The 26518-nt window shown below is 42.3% G+C and overlaps 1 protein-coding gene across 4 annotated transcripts in view; it reads right to left on the bottom strand.

Moving 5' to 3' along the window:
• ITPR2 (inositol 1,4,5-trisphosphate receptor type 2) overlaps positions 1-26518 on the bottom strand; it is a gene marked incomplete at both ends in the record, with an annotated part of 551977 nt that overhangs the window by 497509 nt on the left and 27950 nt on the right. For all 4 annotated transcript variants that reach the window (XM_080705463.1, XM_080705466.1, XM_080705464.1 and 1 more), the window contains one exon: positions 14417-14487. In XM_080705463.1, coding sequence (XP_080561589.1) covers positions 14417-14487 — 71 coding nt within the window. The remainder of the gene's footprint in view (positions 1-14416; positions 14488-26518) is intronic.

Genomic DNA, 26518 nt, shown 5'->3' with positions numbered 1-26518 from the left:
AAGACTGAGGCAGGAGAACAGTGCGTTCGAGGCCAGCCTGGGCAACCAGCGACACAGTGAGACAGTGTGTACACACACACACACACACACACACACACACACACACACACACGCGCGCACGCGCGCGCGCACAGGCTTCAAGAGGAAGTCTAACCCACCATACCACTTAGAAGAGAAAAAACTATAAAAATGATTAAAGTGTACTTTGTCATACTATCTTTTCCCTAAAGGTAGAACTATGTCATATAGGCATCTGAAGACTTTACCAAAGACAAAGGTTCCAATGACTAAGGTCTTTCTCTCCACCTCCCCGACACAGCCTCACAGGTAGAAACAAATCACAGCCCTGTGGACTGTGGAGACAATCTTTTTGCAGTGAAGTCAGAAGTGCATTTCTGCCCAGTGAACTTACAACCACCCCTGCAAGCTTAGGTCGGCCAATTCACTTGCCCTTGCTCAGCTTTTTCCAGAAGAGCAAATAAATAGGGCTGGGCGCTAGTCGCCTTTCCAGTGTGGCTTCCTTCACTGGGCATCGTGGTGTATCTTGGTCGCCTGTGTGTTGGGTCTGTCGTTGGAGAGCAGTCTGTGGTGTGGGTGTGCCGTGGTGTGCAGCCAGCCACCCATCAGCTCAAGGAGATTTGGGTTGTTTCCAGGTTTTGCTATCAACATTCATGTACAAATCTTGGTGTGAACTTAAGTTTTTGTTGATCTTTGGTAAGCAGTTAAGAGTGAGACTTCCGGCCATATGGTATGGATGCGTGGGACTTCCTAAGAAGCTACCAAACTCTTGTCCGAGATGGAGGACCACCAGCATGGATGAGTCCTGGTTGCTAAACTCTGACAATGGACTCGGGTAGTAGCCTCGCTAGCTTTAAGGAAACAGTCGCATGTCAGCACAGCGTACAAGGCACCCGCACCTTTGAACTCATCTCTGCTACTCTTCCACAATCTTCTTGGCTTTTAAGATTCTTCAAAGACACAGCTGCAAACCGCTCCTGTTACTTCACACCTCTGTGCTTCAGCCAGAAATGGCTCTTCCTCCTCCACCCGCTTACCATCACATTTTGCCAGCTTGCCTCTCTTCTTTCTCGGGTCCCCAAACCAATTACGATCCTCTTCTTGGCGTTTCCCTAGGCCCTGGGGCTCATGGGAAGCGCAGTACTGGTAAAGGGTCTAGACTGCAATCACACCTTTGCTTCCTCATAGATGTATGACTTGAGCACGTTATTGAGCCTCTCTGTGCCTCAGCTCCCTCATCTAGGCAACAGGCTGTGACAGAGAACGCTCACTCTCAGATCCGTCCCCTTTTTCCTTTTGGTAGTTTTGGGCTGGCTCTTGGCCAATCTCCTGACTACCATGTTCCTCCGCCTCCTTGGAGCAAGACATTAGTATATGCATTAGTTTTCTGTGGCTGTCAGAAAACTCACCACAAACGGATGGCTTAACAAACAGAAATGTAATCTACTGCTAGGCCAGACACCCAGAGTCGAGGCACAGCTCTAGGAGAAAGTGCTCTTGTCTCTCCCACCAGGGTGGCTTCTAGGCACTCCCTGAATTAACAGCAGCAAACGCCACTCTGCCTTCTGTTTTTTGTTTTTTATACAGACACTTGTCCTTGGGTTTACAGCCCATCTGTATAATCCAGGGTAATGTCATCTTTTTAATTAACTTATTTAGAAATTGAACCCAGAGGTGTTCTACCTCTGAACCACAACCACCCCCCTCCCAGCTCTTTTGGTTTTTATTTTGAAACAGGGTCTCACTAAGTTACTGCATGCTGACCTCAAACCTGCGATCCTCCTGTCAGCCTCCCCAGGACGGGGATCACAGGCATGCTCCACCACACCCTGCTCTGGGTGATCTCATCTTAAGGGCCTTAATTACAACTACAAAGACCTTTTCTCCAAATAAGGTCACACTGAACAGGATCTGGCTAGCAGGACAAGCATATGTCTTTTGCGGGACTACCATTCAATGCAATAGGCCACACGCCCATGAGATACGAGCCAGGCTTATGTGGGAAACTGCAGGTGTCCTGGAGGGGAACCAAGCCTCCCAACCTCATCCAGCCTGCTTTCAAAGGTGACTACGGGAGCAGCTCTGGAAGCCCTGTGCCCTCGGTCACTCCCTTATAAAGAGAAAGAACTTCTAACTTATATAAGTCACTGGGTTTACTTGTGTTTGTTTGTTTGTTTGTTTGTTTGTTTTAGGTGGTTTTAGAGATTCCTATTATAGCACCGTATCTAATATATGGGAATGCTAATAGTATTTTAAGAATAATATATACCTCAGAGGGTCCTAGAGTAATTATATTAATAAAATATGAAGCAGTTAGAAAAGTCCCTGGAATATAGTAAGACTAATACCTATGAATTATTAGTAGCAATGACCGTCATACTCACTTGTTGATTTACTTGTGTACCACTTGCAGAAAACCAAACTTACTAAGATAATGGCTTAGTATTTTCCTGTCTATTATACTCAAAAAATACCATACATTTCATTACTGTTTAAAGAAAAATGTGGTGTAGCTCTGCCTACCAATTATTACCCTAGAACTATTGTCATGAAAAGGTACAGGTTAGGTCTGAGAAGTCTGTGTGTCCCTTCCCCACAGGTACAAATCTTTCAGGGCCAAAGATTGTTTTAATTAAGAAGCTCTCCTTATTATTCAGGACAGAAAATTAGCCAAGTATGGTGGTTGGGCACACTTGTAATCCCAGTACTTGGGAGGCCTGAGACAGGAGGATTGCAGGTTCACAGCCAGCCTCACCTACTTAGTGAGGCCCTCCGCGATATAGTGAGACCATATTTCGAAATAAAGAACAAAAAACATGGTTGGAGTGTAGCTTTGAAGTAGAATGCCATTAGGTTCAATTCCCATTATTGAGGGGGGAAAAAAAAACAGGAAATTAAAATCTCCACCCTTCCACAGTCCCTTCACCATACCTTTTTATTTAGCCCTTATCTCGTCCTACATGAGTAATAATTATTTATGTGTATATCTTATCTCCCTCATTAGACTATAAATTCCTTGAGAGCAGCTTTGATTTCTATTCTTTCTAACTCATCTGGACTCTAACAACTGGATTACACACTGCGCTGTACCCAGCATATTCTAAATAAACCTCTGCTGAATGACTCCAGGATCGTAGAATACTGAACACCAACAGCTCTGAACAAGTCCCCCTGCCCACCTACTGGCTGCGTGGCCAGGAGCACGTCCTTCCCTTGCCCAGAGTGTGCTGCCCACATTTGTAAAATGGGTCTACTGAGGATCCAATGAGGTAACATGGGGAAAGGCCCCATAAGCGCTCAAAAAGCTAAGAACCTCAGCATGTAGGAAGTTCAATTCTGGGAAAAGGTGGTCTTCTGTAGTGTATTAAAATGCTCCCAGAAAAAGGATATTTATTCAGCCAGGTGGCACACACATGTAATCCCAGTACTCGGGAGGCTGAGACAGGAGGATCACAGGTTCAAGGTCAGCCTCAGCACCTCAGTAACTTAGTGAGACCCTGTTTCCAAATAAAAAGTAAAATAGGGCTGGGGTTGTATATTAAAGGTAGAACACCTCTGGGTTCAATCCCCAGTACCAGAAAACCAAAACAAAACAAAAGGATATTTATTCAGTACTTACCAGGAGTTTAGACGACAGTTACCTCCATATACAACAGGAGAAGGGAGACTTTTTGCACAGGAGCCTACAGCTCATAAACGGGCCCATGGATGCATAATGTCTGGTGGAGGGAATCGAAGAGTTGCCCGCATTCCACTAAACCACCAACCCACAAGCACTGTATTTTTAATTTTCTTTCTGCCCCTGACTTTTTACTATTAAGAGAATTAAACCTCACAATTAAAGCCACAAATCAAATGAGCTCATACAACATTCGTATTTTCGATACACAATTAATTGTGTGATGATGCTTTCAATAGCAACTTGAGATATCCAAAGTGGTTCTATTTCATCACCAGAAACCACAGAAACGTCCTTCAAATGGAGACTAAAGCTTTGTTGTTGTTATTGTTGTTGTTGTTGGTGGTGGTGGTGGTGGTTTTGTTTGGGCTTTGTTTTGATTTTTTGTTTGTTTGTTTTTATGGCACTGGGGATTAAATCCAGAGGGGGTTCTACCTTCAAGCTACATGCCCAGCACTATTTTATGTTTTATTTTGAAACAGGGTCTCACTAAATTGCTGAAGTTGTCCTTGAAGCTGCAATCCTCCTGTCTCCCCCTACCAAGGACTGGGATTATAGGTGTGTTCCACCACACCTGGCTGAAACCAAAGTTGTTTTTTTTTTAATTAATTAATTAATTAATTAATTTATTTATTTATTTAGGTGGTGGTACTGGGGTTCCTGGAAACCCTTCTACCTCCAGGCTACACCCCCAGACACCTATTTTTTTATATTTTTATTTGGAAACAGGGTCCCTTAAGGCCAACAACACTGGCTTCGAACCTGCGCGATCCTCCTGTCTCTGCCTCCCAAGTGCAGGGATTACAAGCGTGCGCCACCACGCCTGGCAGACTGAAGCATTTTTTAAGTCCAAGCACTTTTACAATCCTGACTAGTTCCAAGGGAGGAGCCAAGAGGCGATCTGCTTCCACCTCGCTCTTGGCCCTTCTCTGAAACCCCACAGAGGAGAGTAAACTTATTATCCAATTTCCATTGCCACTTAGGCGTTTAATAATAGGGATTAGCGGTCGAGGGTTATTAGCACGCTGATGTGCCACAGATACCCAGGGTCTGCACAGTGGTAGCAGCGTTCAACTGAGAATTTCAAAGGTTTTTAACAGAAATCATGCAGTCGTTGGCTTGGAAATCCACTGTAATTTTCTAAAGTTCTTTGAGAAGCAAATTACTATACTGGGAGTTTGAGCTGACTAGAAACTCTGGCTCAGCGACAGAATCCTGCTCAGGACTCTTGGGCTTCAACCATATAACCTTCAAACATGACGAGATTCAAGCCAGGTGTGGTGGCACGTGCCTGTAATCCCAGTCCTGGGGAGGCTGAAACAGGAGGATCACAGGTTCAAGGTCAGCCTCAGCAACATAGCGAGACCCTACTTCAAAGTAAAATAGTAAAAAGGCTGGGGTGTGGCTTAGAGGTAGACTGCTCCCCTGGGTTCATTCCCCAGTAACACAAAAGACAAAAAGACAATGGATGGAAGGGAAGGAAGGAAAGGCAGGGATCCTCATCAGAATCAACTCGACTGCACGATGTTCAGCTCTTCCTATACCACTAAGAGTTAAGTGGACAAACAGGTGCCTAACCAGAAAACAACCAGGCCGCATAATGAAGGCTGAAGAAATCCCTGAAGGAGCTGTAGCCGATCACAAGTAAAAGGACTAAAGAAAACGTAAGACTGGAGAAGAAAAGGTCTGCGGGAACATGATCATTCTGAACAAACACTTAGACGGCTATTGTGTAGAAGAGGATTAGACGTGGTCTGTGTGGCTTCAGAGGACCAACAGGAAGAAGTTTATAGCAGGGCATAATTCAGTAGCTAGAATGGTACGGTGGTTAGAAACAAACGGCTCTGGAGTTCTACAGCTTGGTTTAGTCTCCGCTTTTCCACTAACCAAGCCAGCGACCATGAGCTGGTCGAGTGACCTCTTCCTTCTTGACTTTCTCTACTTCAAAATTGGAACAGCGGCCACTTCTGTCCACTCGGTGAGGTTATTGCAGTGGCTAAATAATAACGCATAGGAAACCCCGAGCACAGCGTACCAAGCATCAAATGTACAATAAATGTTAGTCGATTTCAAATCCGAATAGTTGATCTTCCTAATAGTAAAAAAAAATCATGCTATTGCCAAATCTGAAGAAATTCAAAAAGCAATTGTTAAGATGGTGAAGGAAATAATTTATAACTGGCTTCTGGTGGGAATCATTGTATTAGAAAAGACTGATGTGTTCAACTACATATAAAGCCAAAGTAACAGCCTAGCAGGAACTCTCTTCCACTTATGTGCCTGTAGTAAACTCCATGAGGGGAACGAGGGGCAAAAGTGAGGATTTGCCTTCAAAATGTCTTCCTCGAATTCCTGAAGAGGAAGGATTGGGTTCAAGAAATAATCCTGCCGATGTCCCCCCAAGTCCTTGATTCCCACCACCTACTTTTGCACTTACACAGAAAAGAAATTCTTCAGTTCCAATTCCTGAAGCATTCTGACCTATTACTTTAAAATGACTGGCTGCTTGCCAGAACGGGCCCCGTGGTAGGCCTGGGGGATTGTGAAAGAGTCAAGTGTCGAGTGATGACAGAATCTCAGAGTCAGAACTTTCTAGACCAAATGGCCCAGCCTTGGGGAGAAACTATTCGGCCACATGGAAAGGCTGCTTCTCCTCCCTCAGCCCTCCAGGGCCTGGCTCCCTGGCTTCTCCACTGCTTCTGTGTTTTCTCACCCTCACGGTCAAAGAAGGACACAGAAACTCCTCTTGCTTTCATTTATGCCAGCTTCCCCTCCTAACAGAAATGCCACAGAGCGCCAGGCATGGTGGCACAGGCCTGTAGTACCAGTACGTGGGAGGCTGAAACAGAAGGATCGCAGATGTAAGGCCAGCCTCAGCAATATAGCAAGACTCCCAGCAACCTAGCAAGACCCTATTTCAAAAAGTAAAATATAGCCGGGCGTGGTGGCGCACGCTTGTAATCCCCGCGCTTGGGAGGCGGAGACAGGAGGATCGCGCGGGTTCGAAGCCAGCCTCGCTGGCTTAAGAGATCCTGTTTCCAAACAAAAATATAAAAATGGGTGTGGGAGTGTAGCCCGGAGGTTAGAAGGGTTTCCAGGAACCCCAGTACCACCAAAAGAAAAAACAAAAAAGTAAAATATAAAAGGTCTGCGGGTGTTGCTCAGAGGTAGCAATATCTAGTTCCACACACCAAAAAAAAAAAAAAAAAAAAAGTGCATCTGGGGCATGACAAACGGAGGCACAGCTGACAGCTGGTAGACTATTGTTTCTTGGTGTTACCTAGAAAGTAACAGCAACAGTGTTCTGGGGTTGCTGGGACAGTGATGCTGGGAGGCAGGTCTATGAACCAGCGATGGCTTCCACAGTCAAAGCCAAGAGGGGGAACATATCCAGGCAGAAAGAACATGGGCTAAGGCAAGTCCTGTAAAAGAAAAGCTACCTCAAAGGATAAAGGTCTGGGGATGACAGTGTTACACGCTCCTGACTGTGGACTGGATGAAAACCAGGCCCAAAGGCAGCCCAGCCAGGAAATTCTCCTCTGGGGCTCTGTAGGGATGGGGTTCCATGAATCTGGGGAGAAGAGTTGAGCTTATAGACAGAAGGGATCTCTGAGTCTCTGCTAGGAAAAGATGGTTTAGTCTTAAATTGGAAGCCAAAAATGAGAGTGAACCAGCAGGATAACGATCAACAGCGTTATAGAGACGGGAAGAGCCAGTGTTCCCGCCAAGGGATGGCGCGCCTGCAACGGTGATTCATACTTGGAACTGGAGCCCCCTGAATAAAATGACACCACGCATCAGAATACATCTACCTCTTGGGAACCGAGCTGTTCCCTCGCATACTCTAAAATAATCTCTGCACTTTAAAGCAATTTATTTTAATGGGACGAGGGGGGTGGGGAGCAAGGGCAGCCCCAGGCCCTAATGTTTATCTTTGAAAGAACAATCCCTCCCGACTGACAGGGTGATGGGGCCACTGAGGTTCACGCAGAGGAATCTGGGGCCCTCCTGGGGACCGCGTGTTATCACAAGATGGCAGGAAGAGTCGTCTTGTCTCATCCCAAAGTGCTAAATGGCCGTGGGGTGGGGTAGCATGTGGAGTATGGGGAAAGGTCCATGACTGGGAAACACAAAAATGATAAAGTGAAAGAAATTTCTGCCCTGAAAAAGGTTACGACGCAAGGGTAGAGCCGAATATTTCTACTGGAAACACGTTACGCTTTTCAAGTTAACCATCATTTCGTATGGTGAGCTAAAACATGTTTGCGTTGACTTTCTCTGGGAAGATTCCAGGGCTCCCAGCACCCCCCGCGGCAGGCATTCTTCTGGCCCTCCACCCACTCCCCCGGCCAATGGCAGGTGTCCTCTGAGGCTCAGGCGGCAAGATGACCTACTTAGCGGTACCCTCCGAACCTGCACCCCCTGCTTCTTCCTGGTACAAATACAGCGCTGTTCCAATGTGCTCTTAAACTTTTCTCTTTTGTCTTTACGCTGTACAGTTCCCAGAGGAGGGCTGGCTGCAGATTTGGTTTCACTGATCATCACAAGGCGCCCCTTCCACCTGGGGAATACTGGATCTCTCCAGTTTAGCGAACTTCTTCCCCGACTCCCGTCACAGAGTGCGTCTCTCCAGTCTCTCTAGTCTCCTTCTAGAATCCAGTTAGATGCTGCTGGACCCTCACACTGCAGCCCTGCTTGTCACGACTCGCCCACATTTGCCCTCTTGACATGTGTCTGTGCCGTGTGCTGAGTGACTTCCCCAGATCTCTTTTCCGGAACACTAATTCTCTCTTTAGCTTTATATAACAGGCTAGTTGGTGTGTTGTTATTGTTGTTTTAACTTACATGTCCCCCACTGATACTATGTGTCTTACGGCTTACTGCCTCTTCTATCTTCTAATTTATTTCACACACACTCATCTACACAGTCTTTGGCAGGCTGTTCCTGAGTGCAGGCAATCTCTTTGTGGTCACTGTACGATGAGCCCTCACTGAAGGCTAGTTATTTTGTCTATTGGGAAAAGACCTCATTTGCCCTGGGTCAGAGGAGTGTCCCTATTAATAGTTTCATGAGTATTTCCAGGGGGGGTTTATTTTTCAAAGCCAGTTTTATACTCTGTCCTCTTGGGAAGAAACTTGGATTCCTTATCCAAAGTGACATGTTTAACTGAAAGAACACTGACTGTGTACATCACTCTCTCTACACAGTTCTAAGTTTAGGGGAAAATACACTTTTTTTTTTTAATGGAAATTGAACTCAAGGGCATTCTACCTCTAAGCTACACTCCAGCCTTCTTTGTTTTGAGACAGGGTCTCGCTAAGTTGCTGAGGGCCTCCCTAAGATGCTAAGGCTGGCCTCAAACCTGAGATCCTTCTGTCTCAATCTCCTAAGTATTGGGATTACAGGTGTGCATTCACTACCGTGCCTGGCTAAGAAATAATCTTATAAACAGTAAGTGCTCTACCACTCAGCTGTACCCCAAAGACATCCTAGTAAGAAAAAATTAATTAAATTCACTTGATTATCACGAGAAATTGTTAGACATTCTTTCAGCCCAAAACAAGTAAACAAAGACATTTATAAAAATATTTTGATGCAAAAAATCATTACTGTGTAGGATTAAGAATTTTGTAAAATTCTAGGCAGAGAGGCAAAATTAAAAGCCAAATAGGCAAAACTTATTGTATCAAACTAGAAACCCAGAGGAATTATGAGATTTCTAGTAAAATATAACAATATTAACAAAATTAAAATAAGGAAACTATAAACAGAAAAATAGCATAGAAAGACTTGGAATGATACTTAAAAGTCTCCCATTGGAAAAGCCGTTAGGTCCATAGGATTTCACAGTTGAATGTTAACTTTTATCAAATTCTAACTGGTTTTTTTTGTTGTTGTTGTTGTTTGTTTGCTTGCTTTATTTGGTGGTGCTGGGGATTCAACCCAAGGGAATTCTACCACTGAGTCCTATTTTATTTTTTACTTTGAAACAGAGTCACATGAGCTGGGCGTGGTGGCGCACGCTTGTAATCCCAGCATTCAAGAGGCTGAGACCTGAGGATCACAGTTCGCGGACAGCCTCAGCTACTTAGGCCCTCTGCAACTCAGTGAGACCCGGTTTCAAAATAAAGAATAAAAAATAGGGCAGGGGGTGTAGCTCAGAGGTCGAATGCCCCTGGGTTCCATCCCCAGACCCACAAAAAAAAAAGAAAAAAGAAATAGGGTCACATTAAGTTGCTAAGGGCCCCACCAAGTTGCTGAGGCTGGCCTCCAGCCTGTGATCCTCCTGTCTCAGCCTCCCACCACATTTTGGCACTGATTTTTTTTTTCTTCTCCTTTTTTTTTTTTTTTTTTTTTTTGGTGGTACTGGGGTTCCTGGAAACCCTTCTACCTCTGGGCTACACTCCCAGACCTATTTTTATACTTTTTTATTTGGAAACAGGGTCTCTTGAGCCAGCACAGCTGGCTTTGAACCTGCGCGATCCTCTTGTCTCTGCCTCCCAAGCTCAGGGATTACAAGCCTGCGCCACCACGCCCGTCTGGCACTAATTTTATTTAAAATAGTCAAGATTTGGTCCGGGTGTGGGGGCTCATGCCTGTAAACATGGGACACTGAAAGCAGGAGGATGGCAGTTTTGACGCCAGCCTTAGTAACTTAGTGAGACTCTGTTTCAAAAGAAAAAAGGGCTGGGGGTGGAGCACAGCAGTAGAATGCCCTTGGGTTCCATTCCCAGTGCACAGAGAGAGAGACTGTACATAAAGCACCTCCCAGAGGGAGTGAAACTGTTGTCCTAGTGTTAAGTACCCTCTACCCCAGGGCATCAAGTGGCACTTCTCCACTTGGGCATGTGACTCTAGAGAATCACTTCCACTCTACAGGGGTTTTTTTTGCGGGTCTGGGGATGGAACCCAGGGGCATTTGACCTCCAAGCTACACACCCAGCACTATTTTTTATTTTTTATTTTGAAACAGGGTCTCACTGAGTTGCAAAGGGCCTCACTAAGTGGCTGAGGCTGTCTGCGAACCGCGATCCTCCGATCTCAGGGTCTCAGCCTCCCGAATGCTGGGATGACAAGCGTGCGCCACCACGCCCGGCTTCTCCAGTTTTTTTAATCTTTTATTAACACTGCTTTCTACCATTGTGAGAACAAGCGGATAGTGTTCAAGATTAATGCTGCTTGACATTTATTTTTATTATTATAAGTACATAAATAATGGGGACTGACTTGGACAACTTTTAATTACTAGTTTTCATTTTCTATGATTCTCTGCAGATTCCATGAATCTTTCTTAAACAGTTGAGTTATAATCAATCTCCTGCTCTGACCAGTTTCTTAGTTAAGGAGATTACCAAGCCACTTCTAGATTACACTCAGAAAGGACATCTAAGACAATCGTTATCATACACGGCCCAAAGTGCTATTTTAAAAGCCCCACCAATGCATCACTGTCCCACGCCCTGAGATGTTACAAAGATAAGTTAATGAGCTAACGATGAAACACTGCGACATTTATAATACAACCACCCCAGAAATACACACATATTCTTTGGCTGCATTTACTGGCTTGAAAAGTAGCCTTTCACAGTTAATTACCAAGATCTTCTTTCAACAGATAGACTATTGTCTAGCAAAACAAAAATTGAAATTATTCTTTCATTATAAATTCTCAATGTGTAAAAGAAAACCAATAGCGACATTTTTTAAAGAGTTTTCAGTGATATTTAAAAGTTCCATATTGAGTGAAGTTTTTTTTTTTTTTTCTTTTTTGGAGCTAAGGATTGAACTCAAGGACAGTCTCCCTCTGAGCTACACCTCCAGCCCTTTGTATTTTTTATTTTTTTTCCCATAAATGGTCAAGTTATTTTTGACAAGGTTTCCAAGAACATTTGGTTAAGGAAACAATAATCTTTTCATTAAATATTGTTGAAAAATAATAATTACATGAAAAAGAATAAAATTGGACCCTTACCTAATACCATATACAAATATTAACTCAAAATAGATAAAAGACTTAAATGTAAATCTTAAGACTATAAACTTTTAGAAGAAAACCTGAGTCATAAAGCTTCACAACATTGAAATTGGCAGTGATATCTTGGATACGACTCCAAAGGCACAGGCAACAAAAGAACAAACAAACAAACTTCATAAAAAATAAAAAAATATTGTACATCCAAAGATAATGTAAACAGAATTAAAAGTTACTGATAGAATGAGATAAAAATATTTCCAAATGCTATATCTGAAGGTATATTAGTATTCCAAGTAGAAATCCTAAAAATTAGCAACAATAAAAGCAAACAATACAATTCAAAAATAGGTAAAAGACTAAAATAGATAATGAATCTCCAAAGATTTTTATATGACCAATAAACACATGAATATCACTCATCATTATCATAATATAACTAATCATTAAGGAAATACAAATAAAAACTATAGTGAAATACTACTTCATATTTGTTAGGATGGCTGCTTAACATGAATTACCTTGCTCCAGCCCTTTACCTTGAGTTTGTTACTCTCTTAACTTGTAAAGTGTGTTTCTTGTAAGCAGCAGATGGATGGATTCTGGTTTTTAATCCATTTTGCCACTTTATGTCTTTTTATTGGGGAATTGAGGCCATTTACATTTGGTGTGATTATTGAGAGATAACTTTTAATTCCTAACATGTTAAGATTTTATTTATTTTTGAAATACTGTGTATCCTTCTTTGCTTAGTTGTCTGCTGGATAGAAAATCTAGTTTCTCTGGTTCTGGTGTATATTACCTATTTCTTCTTTGTAGTTAATCTCTTTGAGTGTGTTCTCTAGCGCTGGTTTTGAAGACATAAATCCCTTCAGTTTCTCTTTGTCATGGAAGCTTCTTATTTCCCCATCTAATTTGATAGATAGTTTTGCTGGGTAGGAAATTTTTGGCCAAAGTTGTTTTCTTTCAGAGTTTGGAATATGTTACTCCAAGCCCTTCTGGCTTTCATGATTTGGTTTGGGAAGTCTGGAGTGATTCTAATTCATTTGCCTCTGAATGTCACTTGGACTATTGTTTTTGTTGTCGTTAGATTCTCTGCTTGGCGTCTACATTGGTCATTTTGACAATTATGTGGCGTGGGGAACCTTTTCTCTGATCCTGTCTAAAGGGAGTTCTATAAGTTTCCTGGACCTGTGGATTGACCTCTTGTTCCATGTTTGAAAATTTTTCTGCTATCATTTCTTTGAAGAGATTATTGATCCCTTTGATTTCACCTTCTTTTCCCTCCTCTATTCCGATTATTCTTAGGTTAGCTCTCTTAAAATGGGCCCATATTTTTTTCTATGTCAGAATCCTGCTGATTTTTTTTCTAAGTTATAAATTATGCGTTCGTTTTTGGAGTGATCATCTTCTAGGAGCTAGATTCTATTCTCCATGTGGTCTAATCGATTGTTTATAGTTTGAATTGAGGCCTTTACTTCAATGATAGCATCCTCTATTTCTTTTAGACGCTCTCTAAATTCTTTTCGAAAGGTCTGTATTATTTCTACCGTTAAATTCCTGATTTAATCTTCTGGAGATCTCTGAATTTCTGTGTTATCAGGTTCTGATATTATGGGGTTGTGGGCATTCACTGCTCTATTGTTGTTCCTCTTTCCCATGATTTCAGAAGTTTGTGCCTTCTCTGGGTTCTTCCCCGGGTCACCACGATTTCACTTAGGGTGCTCTAGATCTCAAATTGGTGGTAATCTCAGCTGCCACTACTCCTTTACTGGGTTGTATGGTAAATTCTTAGACCCAGGGAGTTAATTGAAGCTGTGTGAGACCATGGGGGTGCCGAGCTGGGTGTTTTCCCACGGGGAGCTGCAACTAGGGTGTGGTATCTTTGCCACCACTACTCCTTCACTGGGTTGGACTGCAAAATTTCAGACCCAGGGAGATTATCAAGCTGCACAAGTCCCTGGAGTTCAGTGCTGAGATTTCTCCTTTAGGGGGCCACAATTTCACTTACGGTTATTGTGCATGCTGATCTGGAACTGTTGCGGGCGTGGTGAACTTACTGTTGCTGCTGGCAGTATGGCGCTGCTGCCACACCCTCAGCCGTGAGGCTGGCATATTTCTTTTCTGGTTTTGAGCTCTGTTCTGAGTCCCTGGAAGGCTTGATGAACTTGGCCACTGGGAGTTTTAGACGTTCTTTGTGCTGAAAGAACTGCTGAATTACACCCGAATGATCTGAAGCTGCTCACTTCAGCTCCTTTTTTAACCTTTCTTCTCTGAAGCCTGGTGCTGTGAGCAAGATGGCACCGGTGTGGCTCTGTCACTGCAATGCGGGCTGGTTTCTTTTCTGATCTCTGGTTGTTCTTCTAGTTTTCTTTTTCTCTGTCCCTTGTGTTTATGTTTTTTTATTTCTCTGCTGATAGTGTTTTCTAGCTTGAAAAGCGCTAATTTTGTGGCAATAGAGATCGAGTGTTAGCAGGACTCGTAAACACTGCTTTTTTCGGTCCCCATCTTCCCAGAAGTCTTTGTATTTTTTATTATGAAGCAGGGTCTTGCTAAGTTGTTGATGATGAGGCTGGCCTCGATCCTGTGATGCTTCTGTCTCAGCCTCCCCAGACACTGGATTATAGACATGAGCTGCCACCACGCTCAGGTAAATAAAGCTTAACATTACTTGTTTATTTGAAATCACAAAAATAATCTGTCCTCTTAGGTCCCATAATTAAAATACCCCTCTGTTTTTTCTTACCTCTGAACTTCTTGGGAGGGTTGGCAAGGTCGCCGGCTTCTGGGTGCACCACACATCTGTCATCCACTAACCTAGAAGGAAAAGCATGTTTACACTGTTAACGTTGTCATATTCACAGACCATAGACTGCACAGGGGCACTGCATAAATATTACAGAGTTCTAATGTCATTCTTCACTAAGAAAGTTTTTAATAATCGTGGACTTGTACAAATATTGATTTTAGAGATATTCAGTAAAGTGAGGTTATAAAACAAAAATAAGCAACATTGTTAAGTGAGAGGAAACTAGGTAGATAAATTGGGACAAAGAGAAACCACTGGAGAACTATTTAAAATCCTATTAAATAAAACACGCCAGCCTCCAAAATATCTATAATACATTGTGATAATAAGAGGTAAACAATCAGTGATACCATACATGCTTAAACACACATGTGCACGCACACGTGCGCGCGTGTGCGCACACACACACACACACACACACAGAGGAACAAATCAAACAGACAGCAAAATATCACGAGTGGTCAGGCTACCCAAAAATAGTTTTTATTTTCCTCTTTTTTCCTCCATGTGTGTTTAACAAGAAATCTATTTGGGCTTGGAATGGCCATGCCATAGGTGGCTATGTGTCTCTGACTTTCAAACACTGGCTCACCCATTTCCTACCCAGGCAAGTATGAGTCTCCTTCTTTATCCCTGTAAAGGATAAAGGAGAAGCCCGGCATGGTGGCACGTGCCTGTAATCCCAGCATCTGGGAAGCTGAGGAAGGAGGACCACAGGTCCAGGGATAGTCTCAGCAGTTTAGCAAGACCCTCAACAACCTAAGGAGAATGTTTCAAGATAAAAAATAAAAGAAGATGGGGTTGTAGCTCAGAGAGAGAATGCCCTTTGGTTAAATCCCCAATAAAATAAACAAATACTGAGTACAGTTCTTAACACACAGTAGGCCCTTCATAAGTCTTTAATCGGTAAATAAAATCAAAGATCTTGTCTGTCTTATTCTCCATCATACACTCTGCTTCCAGAAATACCTCGTACATAACAGGTTATCAACAAATGCTAGTCAAATGAATAAACTGCCTTCAGAGTAAAAAAAAAAAAAAAAAAAAAAAAAAGCACGTTTAGTTCCTGTTGGAGTGTTTATGAAAAGCTAATTTCCAAGATGATTCCAAGAGAGAAACTAGGTCTGTGAGCTGACCGTGGAGAGACATGAGGCCAATGTCTGTAGAGAAAGACCTAAGTACCAAAGGCTCACTAACTCAGCTCTCTGTGGACTGAGTACTGAGAATAACTGGGGTTTTTCCAGAAAATTGTGAGCATACATGTGAATTGTATATATGTGTGTGAATTCATTTGAAGGAAGATGCCCACGTGGCAATTCTGTGTGTGCATGTGTGTGAGTGTTGGGGAGGGTGCTGGGGACCAAACCCAGGGGCAGTCTACTTCCAAGCTATACTCCCACACCTGTGTTCTGCAGTGCTTAAGCCCAGGGGCATTCTGCACTCAGCCTGATTTTTTTTTTTTTTTTCATTACCTGGAATGGAACTCAGGAACATTCTACCTCCGAGCTACACCTCTAGCCCTATTTTATTGTTATTATTATTTATTTTGAAACAGGGTCTCACTGAGTTGCAAAGGGCCTAAGTAACAGGATGTTCATCAATCCTCCTGTCTCAGCCTCCTAAATTCTGGGATTAGAAGCGTGTGCCCCCATGCCCGCTCTACTTTATTTTTTATTTTAAAATAATGTCTCACTAGGTTTCTGAGAGTCTCAGTACTTTCTGAGGTTGTCGTCTAACCTGAGATCCTCCTGTCTCATCTCAGCCTCCTGAGTACTAGAATTAGAGGAATGTACCAGCAAGCCAGGGTTGTTTTTTTTGTTTGTTTGTTTGGTTGGTTGGTTGGTTTTTTTATTTTGTTTTGTTTTGTTTTGGGTGGTACTGGGGATGGAACCCAGGGGCCTTCTACCTCCGGGCTACACTCCCAGACCTATTTTATATTTTATTTGGAAACAGGGTCTCTTAAAGCAGCTGAGGCTGGCTTCGAACCTGCGCGATCCTCCTGTCTCAGCCTCCGAAGTGCGGGGATTACAAGCATGTGCCACCACACCCGGCTCTTTTTCCTTTTTTTAAGTATTTCAAGCCTTGTTAGCAAGCATCAGCTCCAGCACAGCATAAGCCCCCTGAACTAGGAGGATTCACCAAATCAAAATGAACCTCTTGGTTCCTGGTTTATCTAGTTACCAGCAGCAAACACTTCCGAAATCATCAGATTTTTCTATGGGATCCAATTTTCACAAAACAAAATGCTAATTTGGTTAAGCAATACCATTCTTTCTTTGATTTTTTTTTATATACACTTCATTCATGCCGGTTTACTAAAATGTGGTTTACAAGAGCTTCCAGACATGCAAGAAATTCCTTTTGAGAGTCTTTAGAAACTGTTTTCTTAGAAACAGGAAGTCACATTGGGTCAAGAGAAAGCAAACTCAACTCCACGATGGCCAATTTCATTTTGTAACACTGAATCTGAAAGGCTTCAAATGGTCCTAAAAATACCACATCATACTTAAATAAAAATGCTGTGAAAGGAAGGTCAGCTTCTCTAATTAGTCAAGACATCTTAAGTATCCAAATACAATGATTTAAAAAAAAAAAAACATAGTCTTATTTAGAGCACACAAAAATTACATAATAGGTGACATTGACATTCCACTCATTCCCACAGAAATACAGGCTCCACGGAATGCTCCCCAGACCCCACACGAATGGACCGGCCATCGAGAAAATGGGAGCAACTGCTCAGACCACGGTGTACTTACGTAGGTACTCGCCTCTGTTCCCAATGACTGACAGCCCAGGTAAAGCCATAGTAACTAGGACTTTGATTTTTTTTTTTTTTTTTTATGGTACTGGAGGTTGAACCCAGAGGCATTCTACCTTCGAGTACACCCTCAGCCCTGTTTTATTTTGAAACAAGGTCTCACTAAGTTACTGAGGGACCTTGCTAAATTGCTGAGCCAGGCCTCAAATCTGCAATTCTCCTCTCAGCCTCCCAGGTACTCAGATTAGAGATCTGTGCCTCCACGATCAGCAGGAGTGACTTTAGCTCTAAGAATGGGCCGTATTCATTAAGCACAACATTGTATGAGACTCATGAAGGCAATCCTTTCATCTGCACATATTAAGAATTGGAGGTGAGTTTGGAGAGAATGTGAAGGGGTAAAGTAGGAAGAAGCAGTGTGTAAATCATGTATAAGATAAGATGTAAATAGTCATCGATATTAAAAGCCCAACAAGACGTGTGTGTGTGTGTGTGTGTGTGTGTGTGTGTGTGTGTGTGTGTGTGTGTGATACTGGGGATGAAACCCAGGGGCCTTGTAAAACTCCATGCTACACCTCCAGACATATTTTATACTTTATTTGGAAACAGGGTCTCACTAAGTTGCTGAGAGCCTCACTCAGTAGCTGAGGCTGGCTGCAAACCTGTGATCCTCCCGTCTCGGCCTCCCAAGTACTGGGATTACAGGCGTGCACCACCAAACCCAGCTCTAAAAGCCCAACAAGATTTTAATAGTAGTTCCTGGAACAATTTCTACAATGTCCCCAAAAGCCTCTTCTTGAATACCTCCAGGTCCAGGGGTTTACGTTGACCGTCTTTCTGATAGCACCAATGTTGGAACAGCACCGTGTCTTTCCCACCACGGCACTGGCCACGTTCTCATAACTGCTGTTCATGTTTGCTACCATATTCTTGGCACCTGCCAAATGAGTTATGGCACATGCTAAATAAATATTGACTAAATGAGCTGGTGAATAAATGATTATTTGCTACAAACTATACTTCCCCCCTCAGTTCCCAATTCCTTCTTCTGAAACTAGAGAGACTAAGCATTGCTTTTTTCTGAGTTGAACAAGCCAATTTCATTAGATTTATAGCAAAACAATAATAACTCCAGGTCCCTCTCAGGTGACTACTGATACAGCTGATTCCCCCACCCAACCCTGAGACATTCATTATTATAATATGGGAACAACGATTTTCAACCAGAGAAAAATATAAATATTGGCCTATGAGATCGTGTGAAAAACATCCCTATCTGTTCCATCCAAAGCTAATTCACTTAGAGACCCTGCTATGATTATGACACATTTTAATCACTCATAATCAGTGTTTCTCACATTTGCCTAATTGGCTGAGTCATTTGAGGAATTTAATAATAATGATAACAAAAATTTTTCCTGTGTCCAGACCTATCGAGTTAAAATTTCTGGGGATAAGGACTAAGAATCTTTTTTTTTTTTTTTTTTTTTTTTTTTTTTTTAGTGGTCTGGGGATGGAACCCAGGGGCATATGACCTCTGAGCTACACCCCCTGCCCAATTTTTTATTCTTTATTTTAAAACCGGGTCTCACTGAGTTGCAAAGGGCCTCACTACATAGCTGAGGCTGTCTCCGAACTGCGATCCTCCAGTCTCAGCCTCTCAAATGCTGGAATTACAAGTGTGGCCACCATGCCCAGCTCTAAGAATGTGTGTGTGTGTGTGTGTGTGTGTGTGTGTGTGTGTGTGTGTGTGTGTATTGCATATATTTTTTTTTAAGTGGTACTGGGGTTCCTGGAAGCCCTTCTACCTCCGGGCTACACTCCCAGACCTATTTTATATTTTTTAAACAGGGTCTCTTAAGCCAGCACAGCTGGCTTCAAACTTGTGTGATCCTCCTGTCTCTGCCTCCCAAGTGCGGGGATTACAAGCGTGCACCACCATGCCCGGCAGAATCTGTTTTTGTTTTTTTTTTGTTTTTTTTTTTTTTTTTTTTGGTGGTACTGGGGTTCCTGGAAACCCTACCTCTGGGCTACACTCCCAGACCTATTTTTATATTTTTTTTTATTTGGAAACAGGGTCTCCTAAGCCAGCGCGCGCGGCTGGCTTCGAACCTGCACGATCCTCCTGTCTCTGCCTCTCAAGCACGGGGATTACAAGCGTGCGCCACCATGCCCGGCAGAATCTGTATTTTTTTAAAAGCTCTCAAACCTTCCTTAAATGAGGTAGGGGTACCTGTTCTGGACTCCCACCATATCCAAGGATAGCCTCCATCAATAACATCTGTACCATAATTCACTTGATGTCAGTAACATAACAAACTCTAAGCACTGCTGTCTTGCTCGCCACGATGGGGCCCGTCTTTAAGCACAAGCCTCAGACGTGCAAAGTGCTGGATAACTGACAGAGTCGGTGACTGAAGTGACTCTGCACACTCCTGAATAAGTCAATAATGTTATCTTTGGTACTTCAGATAAACAATAAAAATAACTGGCAAAAATAAATAGTTGCTGTTATGGCGAGGTATAAAATGTCCCCTGGACGCTCATGTACTATGGTCAGAGTCGATGTGATTCGATCATGAGAGCGGTAATCTCATCAGTGGGTGAATCCATTGTGAGGAGTTTATTGAGAGGTTACCTAAGCAGGTGGGGTATCTCTTGGGGACTGTGTCTGTCACCTGGAATCCCCTTTGTTTTCTCTCTTGCTTTTGGCCTCCATAGTGTGAGAGCAAAGCATTTGCTCTCCCCAGGGCCCTGCCTCCCACTGCTATGCTCGGAGCTCCGCAGAGGTCATCAGGCCTCACATGGACTGAACCCCTGAAATCTCCAGAACTCTGATCAAGTAAATCTTCCTTCCTTTAAGCTGTGTAAGTCAGGGCAGTAACAGTGCTGAGCAAGAGAGTCAGCTAACAATAGATGTGAAGGAAATGGCTGGAAATATTCCCCATCTATGTGTCTCAGAAAATTACCAAAAATGTCATATTCTGAAAAGGGTTAAGATAATTTGTTCTATTATAATATGTCATACAACACTTTTCACCCAAGTATAATGAAATATATTTTAATGGGTTGCATTTCTTTTTCTAACGACCATAAAATAGCAAGTCAGTCAAACAGGTAATTACAGAGGTAAAGTCCTCAATCTGTCACTGAAACCTCTTGTGCTTTATATCTATCTTATCTTCATGAGATCATAACTAATTAAATTATATATTTATTTTATGGAAAAAAGATCATTCAACAATTGGAGCTTTCAAATATTATGATACTTTAATGGCTATTTTGAATAATTTTAGACATAAGTATGAATAAAAATATGTGAATTAAATTTCAAATGGACATTATAAGAAGGTTTAAAGTTCTATAACAAGTATAATATCTATATGAAAAAGTTGTTTTTGCATTAAATTCAAGTTCATTAGCACTCTTTTAAAAATACTTATTTTTGGCTGAGCATGGTGGTCCACACCTTTAATTCCAATACTTAAGAGGTTGAGACAACAGAATTACAGGTTCGAGGTCAGTCTTAGCAACTTAGAGAGAACCTGTTTCAAAATAAAAAGAAAATAAAGCTGGGGGTAGAATGACCTGGGTTCAACTTCCAGCGCCAAAACAAAACAAAAAATGTTAGATTTACAAATGACAACAGTCATGAAAAAGAAAGCATTGCATTGTTTTCTTATGTATTTTCAGGGTTTTCTGCTTTAAAACATCCTACTGATGTCTATATCCAAAAACTTAACAGTAAAACAGTAACCCATCTTTCACACACGGCTTCAGGCTCCAAAAATTCATCAGCTAATTCATTAACAAATAAATTTTCAGTTAATGCATTAACAGAAATTCATCATTTGAATACATCTTCAAAATTAATCTCTTCATGGGAGCTATATATCACCAGATGGGGGATTCCGCTCTGAATTGCTTGCAACAATTTTAGAGTATTTTCTAGTTTATACAAGATGGTCTGTAAGTTGGCAGACACATTCATCTTATATTCCCAATCAAATAGTAATTACAGATAGTCCTCAACTTATGATGAGGTTTCTACCTGATAAACACATTGGAATCTGACCATATCAAAAGTCAAAAATGCAACCAGGTATAGTGGCTCATGCTTGTAACCCCAGTGCTTGGGAGGCTGACAGAGCAGGATAGCAGGTTTGTGACCAGCCTCAGCAACTTAGTGAGGTCCTGACCAGCTTAGTGAGGTGCTGTTCCAAAAAAAAAAAAAATAGAGCTAGGATTGTATTCTGAGGTAGAATGCCCCTGGATTCAATCCCAGTACCACAAAAAGACAATTTTTTTTCAAAATTCAATAAATAGTCCTAACCTGGTGAGCATCTTAGCTTAGCACAGTATACTGTAGACTCTATAGGATAGAATACTGGTTGTTTAAAACCTCATGGTTTCCTGGCTTATTGGGAGCTGTGGCTCACAGAGCCCATGATACCACACTCTTAGCCTAGAAAAAGATCAAAATTGAAAATTTGAAGTATGATTTCTATCGATTTCACATCAAAGTATAGTCAAAAAATTCTGAGTCAAACCATCATGTCAGGGACCAATTGTCAATCCATTATTCCACTACTCTGAAACTGGTACTCTGTTTGACTACAGGGATGTCTCCTTTGAAGGCAGTCTTCTGGCTTCTTACCTGAACTGTCCCTCCTCCACACCCATCCTCCCACCACCCTGGCACACCATTCCACTCTCTCTTCTACCTTCATTTAGAAGTAGCTCTAGCCGGGCGTGGTGGCGCACGCTTGTAATCCCCACGCTTGGGAGGCAGAGACAGGAGGATCGCGCAGGTTCAAAGCCAGCCATGCGCGCTGGCTTAGGAGACCCTGTTTCCAAATAAAAATGTTAAAATAGGTCTGGGAGTGTAGCCCGGAGGTAGAAGGGCTTCCAGGAACCCCAGTACCACCAAAAAAAAAAGAAAGAAGAAGAAGTAGCTCTAAGCCAGGTGTGGTGGTGCATGCCTGCAATCCTAGTACTAGGAGGGCAAGACAGGAGGATTGTAGGTTCGAAGACAGCCTCAGCAACTTAGCAAGGCCCTTATTTCCAAATAAAAAATAAAGTAAGGCTGGGATATATTCAAATGTAGAATGCCTGAGGTCATCAATCCTCAGCACCAAAAATAAAAAAAATTAGAAGTAACTCTAGAAGGGAAGAAATGTGGTTTCTGTCCTTGATTTGGCTTGGCCAACGGAGTTTTTGTGAGTTACTCCGTTTCCTTCAGACTTGGTTTTTTTGTTTGTTTTGTTTTGTTTTGTTTTTAATGAGCCACTTGTGATTCTGTTCATCCCTTGTATTTTAGGGAAGTTTTTTTGTTTGTTTCTCTTATCCTGTGTTGTGGTTAGAGTGAAACCATGATATCATCCTTCAATAACAAATTCTGACATTTATCACATATTATTCTGACTGCCATTTGAAAGTTTAACCGATTAGTACTTTTTTAACAGCTCACATGTCATCATTCCAAGCAAAATACTAGTAAGTGGTTTTGTTCCACAGTTTTTGTTTGTTTTTTGGAGGGATTGTTTGTTTATTTGTTTGTTTGTTTTGGTACTGGACATTCTACCTCTGACCTACACCCCAATCCCTACTTTGTTTTTATATGGAAACAGGTCTTACTAAGTTGCTGAGACTGGCCTTGAACCCCTGATCCTCCTATCTCAGCCTCCCAAGTACTGAGAATACAGGCCTGCACTACCACACCCAGCTCATCATAGTTGTTTAATGTATTAGTTTAAAAAGACATGTCATGCCAGGCGTGGTGGCGCACGCTTGTAATCCCCACGCTTGGGAGGCAGAGACAGGAGGATCGCGCAGGTTCGAAGCCAGCCACGCGCGCTGGCTTAGGAGACCCTGTTTCCAAATAAAGATGTAAAAATCGGTCTGGGAGTATAGCCCGGAGGTAGAAGGGCTTCCAGGAACCCCAGTACCACCAAAAAAAAAAAAAAAAAAAGACATGTCATTTAGTGCCTGGACACTGTCTTACCTAGCAATACTCAAGTTACCCAAAGAAGGAGCTGACTCCAACTCCATAGATTCATGCTCATTTGACAACTGATTTGTCTCGTCACTCAAAGTGACTTGTTGGGAAATAGCAAGTTCTCAAATGGCCAATTTCACAACTCAGAAGTTTTGTGGATTTACCTCTGCACAAGGCCATTAATAATTCAAAACACACAAAAAGGGAAATAATTTTGTCTCAAAAATATCTGCCCCCGATTTTTCTAATCTGTAAGGCAGCACTTTTTAAGCATACCATACAGCGACTGGCATGTGTGAGTATACAAGAAAAAGAGGGAGAAAAAAATGTTGAATGAAGTGTTATTGAATAATTTAGTAGAAGACAAAGGTAAAGCAAACAAATTGCAAAAGACAAAAGGGGATCGATGTCATCTATCAGAGAAATCACAGAAAGAAAAATTGTAGCCAAGGGGCAATAAAGATACAACTATTCGCTCTTGAATCATCCCCTAGGAAAGCCATAAAGTAACATTTAATTATGTATTCTAGAAGTGGACTGCTAAAAGGAACTCCCAAAATAATCCAGTCAGTAAGAGCTCCAGACAGAACAGAACAGAACATGAGTTAGCCAAAAACATTTCTTTCCTTTGGAACTCTCAGAGTACAATGCGGCTGGTGATTATGTCGGCAGCTACGAACCTGTCCCTTCCCCCTTCCTTTAACTATGCGACCTTCTTCAAAAAGAGATGAGTATGAGAACCAACCGCCACTTCCTGACTGATCAGACATAAAAGGAATAGTCATAGGAGGAAACTGTTGGCAAGAGAAGTTCCCTGGCCAGAAAAACCTCTGGCAACGACAAACCCATTCCCACAATCATTACAGCAGAGAAACTCGACTCGTGCTTCCAGAAAGTTGGAAGGTCTCAAAGTGACCTCGTTAAAGCTACGAGCAGATGACTCTCGTTTCTGAGTCAATCGGAAACTGGGATGTTTCTAAGAGCTGTCAGAAAAAGGAAGAGATCCAAACAAAATAACCTCCATATTCTCACCTAATTCCTTCAGACTCCGAGCTTCCAGTTTTTAACTTACCGTGGCTAAATGTGAATGAATATGGGTTAAAAAATACACAGCTGCCACTGGAAAGCCTCACACAGAATGAGCATGGAAGGACTCCATGGACAGAGGCCCTCTTCTAAGCCACCTCTGTGCACAACCTGATTGATCTGGGTTACTGGTTGGGGCACAGTTGTGGGTAGAGTAACAGACACAGCCTCTTCTGGAGCATCCTAATTAAATAGCAGAGCACTCTCCTTCTGGGATGGACTGAACAAATCCTTTCCTGCAAAGAATGAAGCCGCCCACAGGACCTCTAATAGCAGAACCCACAAAGGGTCCAAAGGAAGGGAAGCAGAAACAAGCAGGAAAGCCCGATGGCCGGGAAGAGCTGCACGTACACGTGTCCAATTATTTTCTTGTTTCTAGGCTGGGCAAAATTAATTTTTCCCAACCACTAGAAGTAGAAATCGTAGCGCCTTTAAAGAAGAATTTGTAACTAATCCTAAGAAATGGATGTATGTCCAAATCATATGTGTCCATCCTTCATCCTTCAAGACAACCATCATCATAACCACAAGGAAAAGTTTCTGGTGGAACACATCAGCCCCAAACCGAAGAGGACAAATGTGGGCCAATATAAACTCACACCGTAGCCGGGCGTGGTGGCGCACGCCTGTAATCCCAGCACTTGGGAGGCTGAGACAGGAGGATCACAGGTTCGAAGCCAGCCTCAGCAGCTTAGCGAGGCTCTCAGCAACTTAATGAGACCCTGTTTCCAAATAAAATACAAAATAGGTCTGGAGGTATAGCATGGAGTCATAAAAGGCCCCTGGGCTCCATCCTTAGTACCACTAAATAAATAAATAAATAAATAAATAAATAAATAAATAAACTCACACTGTAGTGTCTTTTTAAGATTCTAGGATCAAAGTTTCATCATTTCTACACTAAATGTGTGATGTTGGGAAAATTACTTCCCTCACCTAACTAGAAAATTGAGAGAAGAAGCCGGGCGTGGTGGCTCATGCTTGTAATCCCACTACTTGGGAAGCTGAGACAGGAGGATTGCAAGCTGGAGGCCAGCCTCAGCTACTTGGTGAGGCCCTCTGCAACTTAGTGAGACCTTGTTTCAAAATAAAGAATAAAAAATAGGGCTAGGGGTATAGCTCAGAGGTAGAATTTCCCCGGGTTTCATCCCCAGTACTGAAGGGAAAAAAATAGAACACACAGCTGTAGCTCCAGTAATGGGGAGGCTGAGATAGGAGGATAGGAGGTTCCAGGTCTCACCAAGTTGTTAAAGACCCTCACAACTTGGTGAGACCCTGTCTGAATATAAAAATAAAATAGGGCTCAGGGTGTAGCTGAGAGATAGAATGCCTCTGCGTTTGATCCCTAGTACCACCAAAGAAAGAGAGACGAGAGATGGGGGAGGGGAGGAAAACGGAAATACAGGGGCTACATTGGAAGCCAGCACAGGAATCCAGGTGAGAAAAGTAAAAGTCACAAGTGTCATAAATATTCCTCACGTGAACCTATCACCATCCTAACTAGAGCGAACAACAGGACGCCAGGGACCGTGTCGGCAACCATTCTCCCCTAATCACACTGGTTAAGGAGTGGAATTACACACCGCAAAGTTGTGCTTACTATCAATAAGATGCAGTTCAGTACTTGAGAAATAAAAAACTAGATGGTGCCAGCCACAGAGCAAACACTTAATCCACTTAACTCGGCCAACAGAATTCATTTAACTTTCTAGTAGAAATGTTATTCAAATGTGGTTTTAGCCAGGCATGGTGGTGCACGCTTGTAATCCCGGTACTTGGGGGGCTGAGACAGGAGGATCATTGGTTTCAGGACAGCCTCGGCAAGGAGTGAGACCCTCATCAACCTAGCGAGACACTGTTTCAGAATAAAAATAAAACGGGGCTGGGGGTGTAGCTCAGAGCTAGAATGCCTCTGAGTTCACTCCCCAGTATCAATATATAGACATAGATTTAATATGTATAATTTAATTACTATATAACTAATAATATAATCTGTATGTAAATTGATATGCTTATATAACTAATATAATTATAGTTAATATAATTCTTATATATTAATAATGTTATATTAAATATATTGTGTTTTATATAAAATATAATTTATATATGAAATCATATACTCAGCCAGGGTCCACGATAAGCCAAAGAGAATTCAGAGCATATGCTTTATATATTGTGTTAATTATTTGTTGCA

This window comes from Muscardinus avellanarius (genome assembly GCF_963383645.1).
Source record: "Muscardinus avellanarius genome assembly, chromosome: 11".
Taxonomy (NCBI): domain Eukaryota; kingdom Metazoa; phylum Chordata; class Mammalia; order Rodentia; family Gliridae; genus Muscardinus; species Muscardinus avellanarius.
Note: the sequence above shows the minus strand (reverse complement) of the source record. Positions and strands in the feature narration are given on the sequence as shown.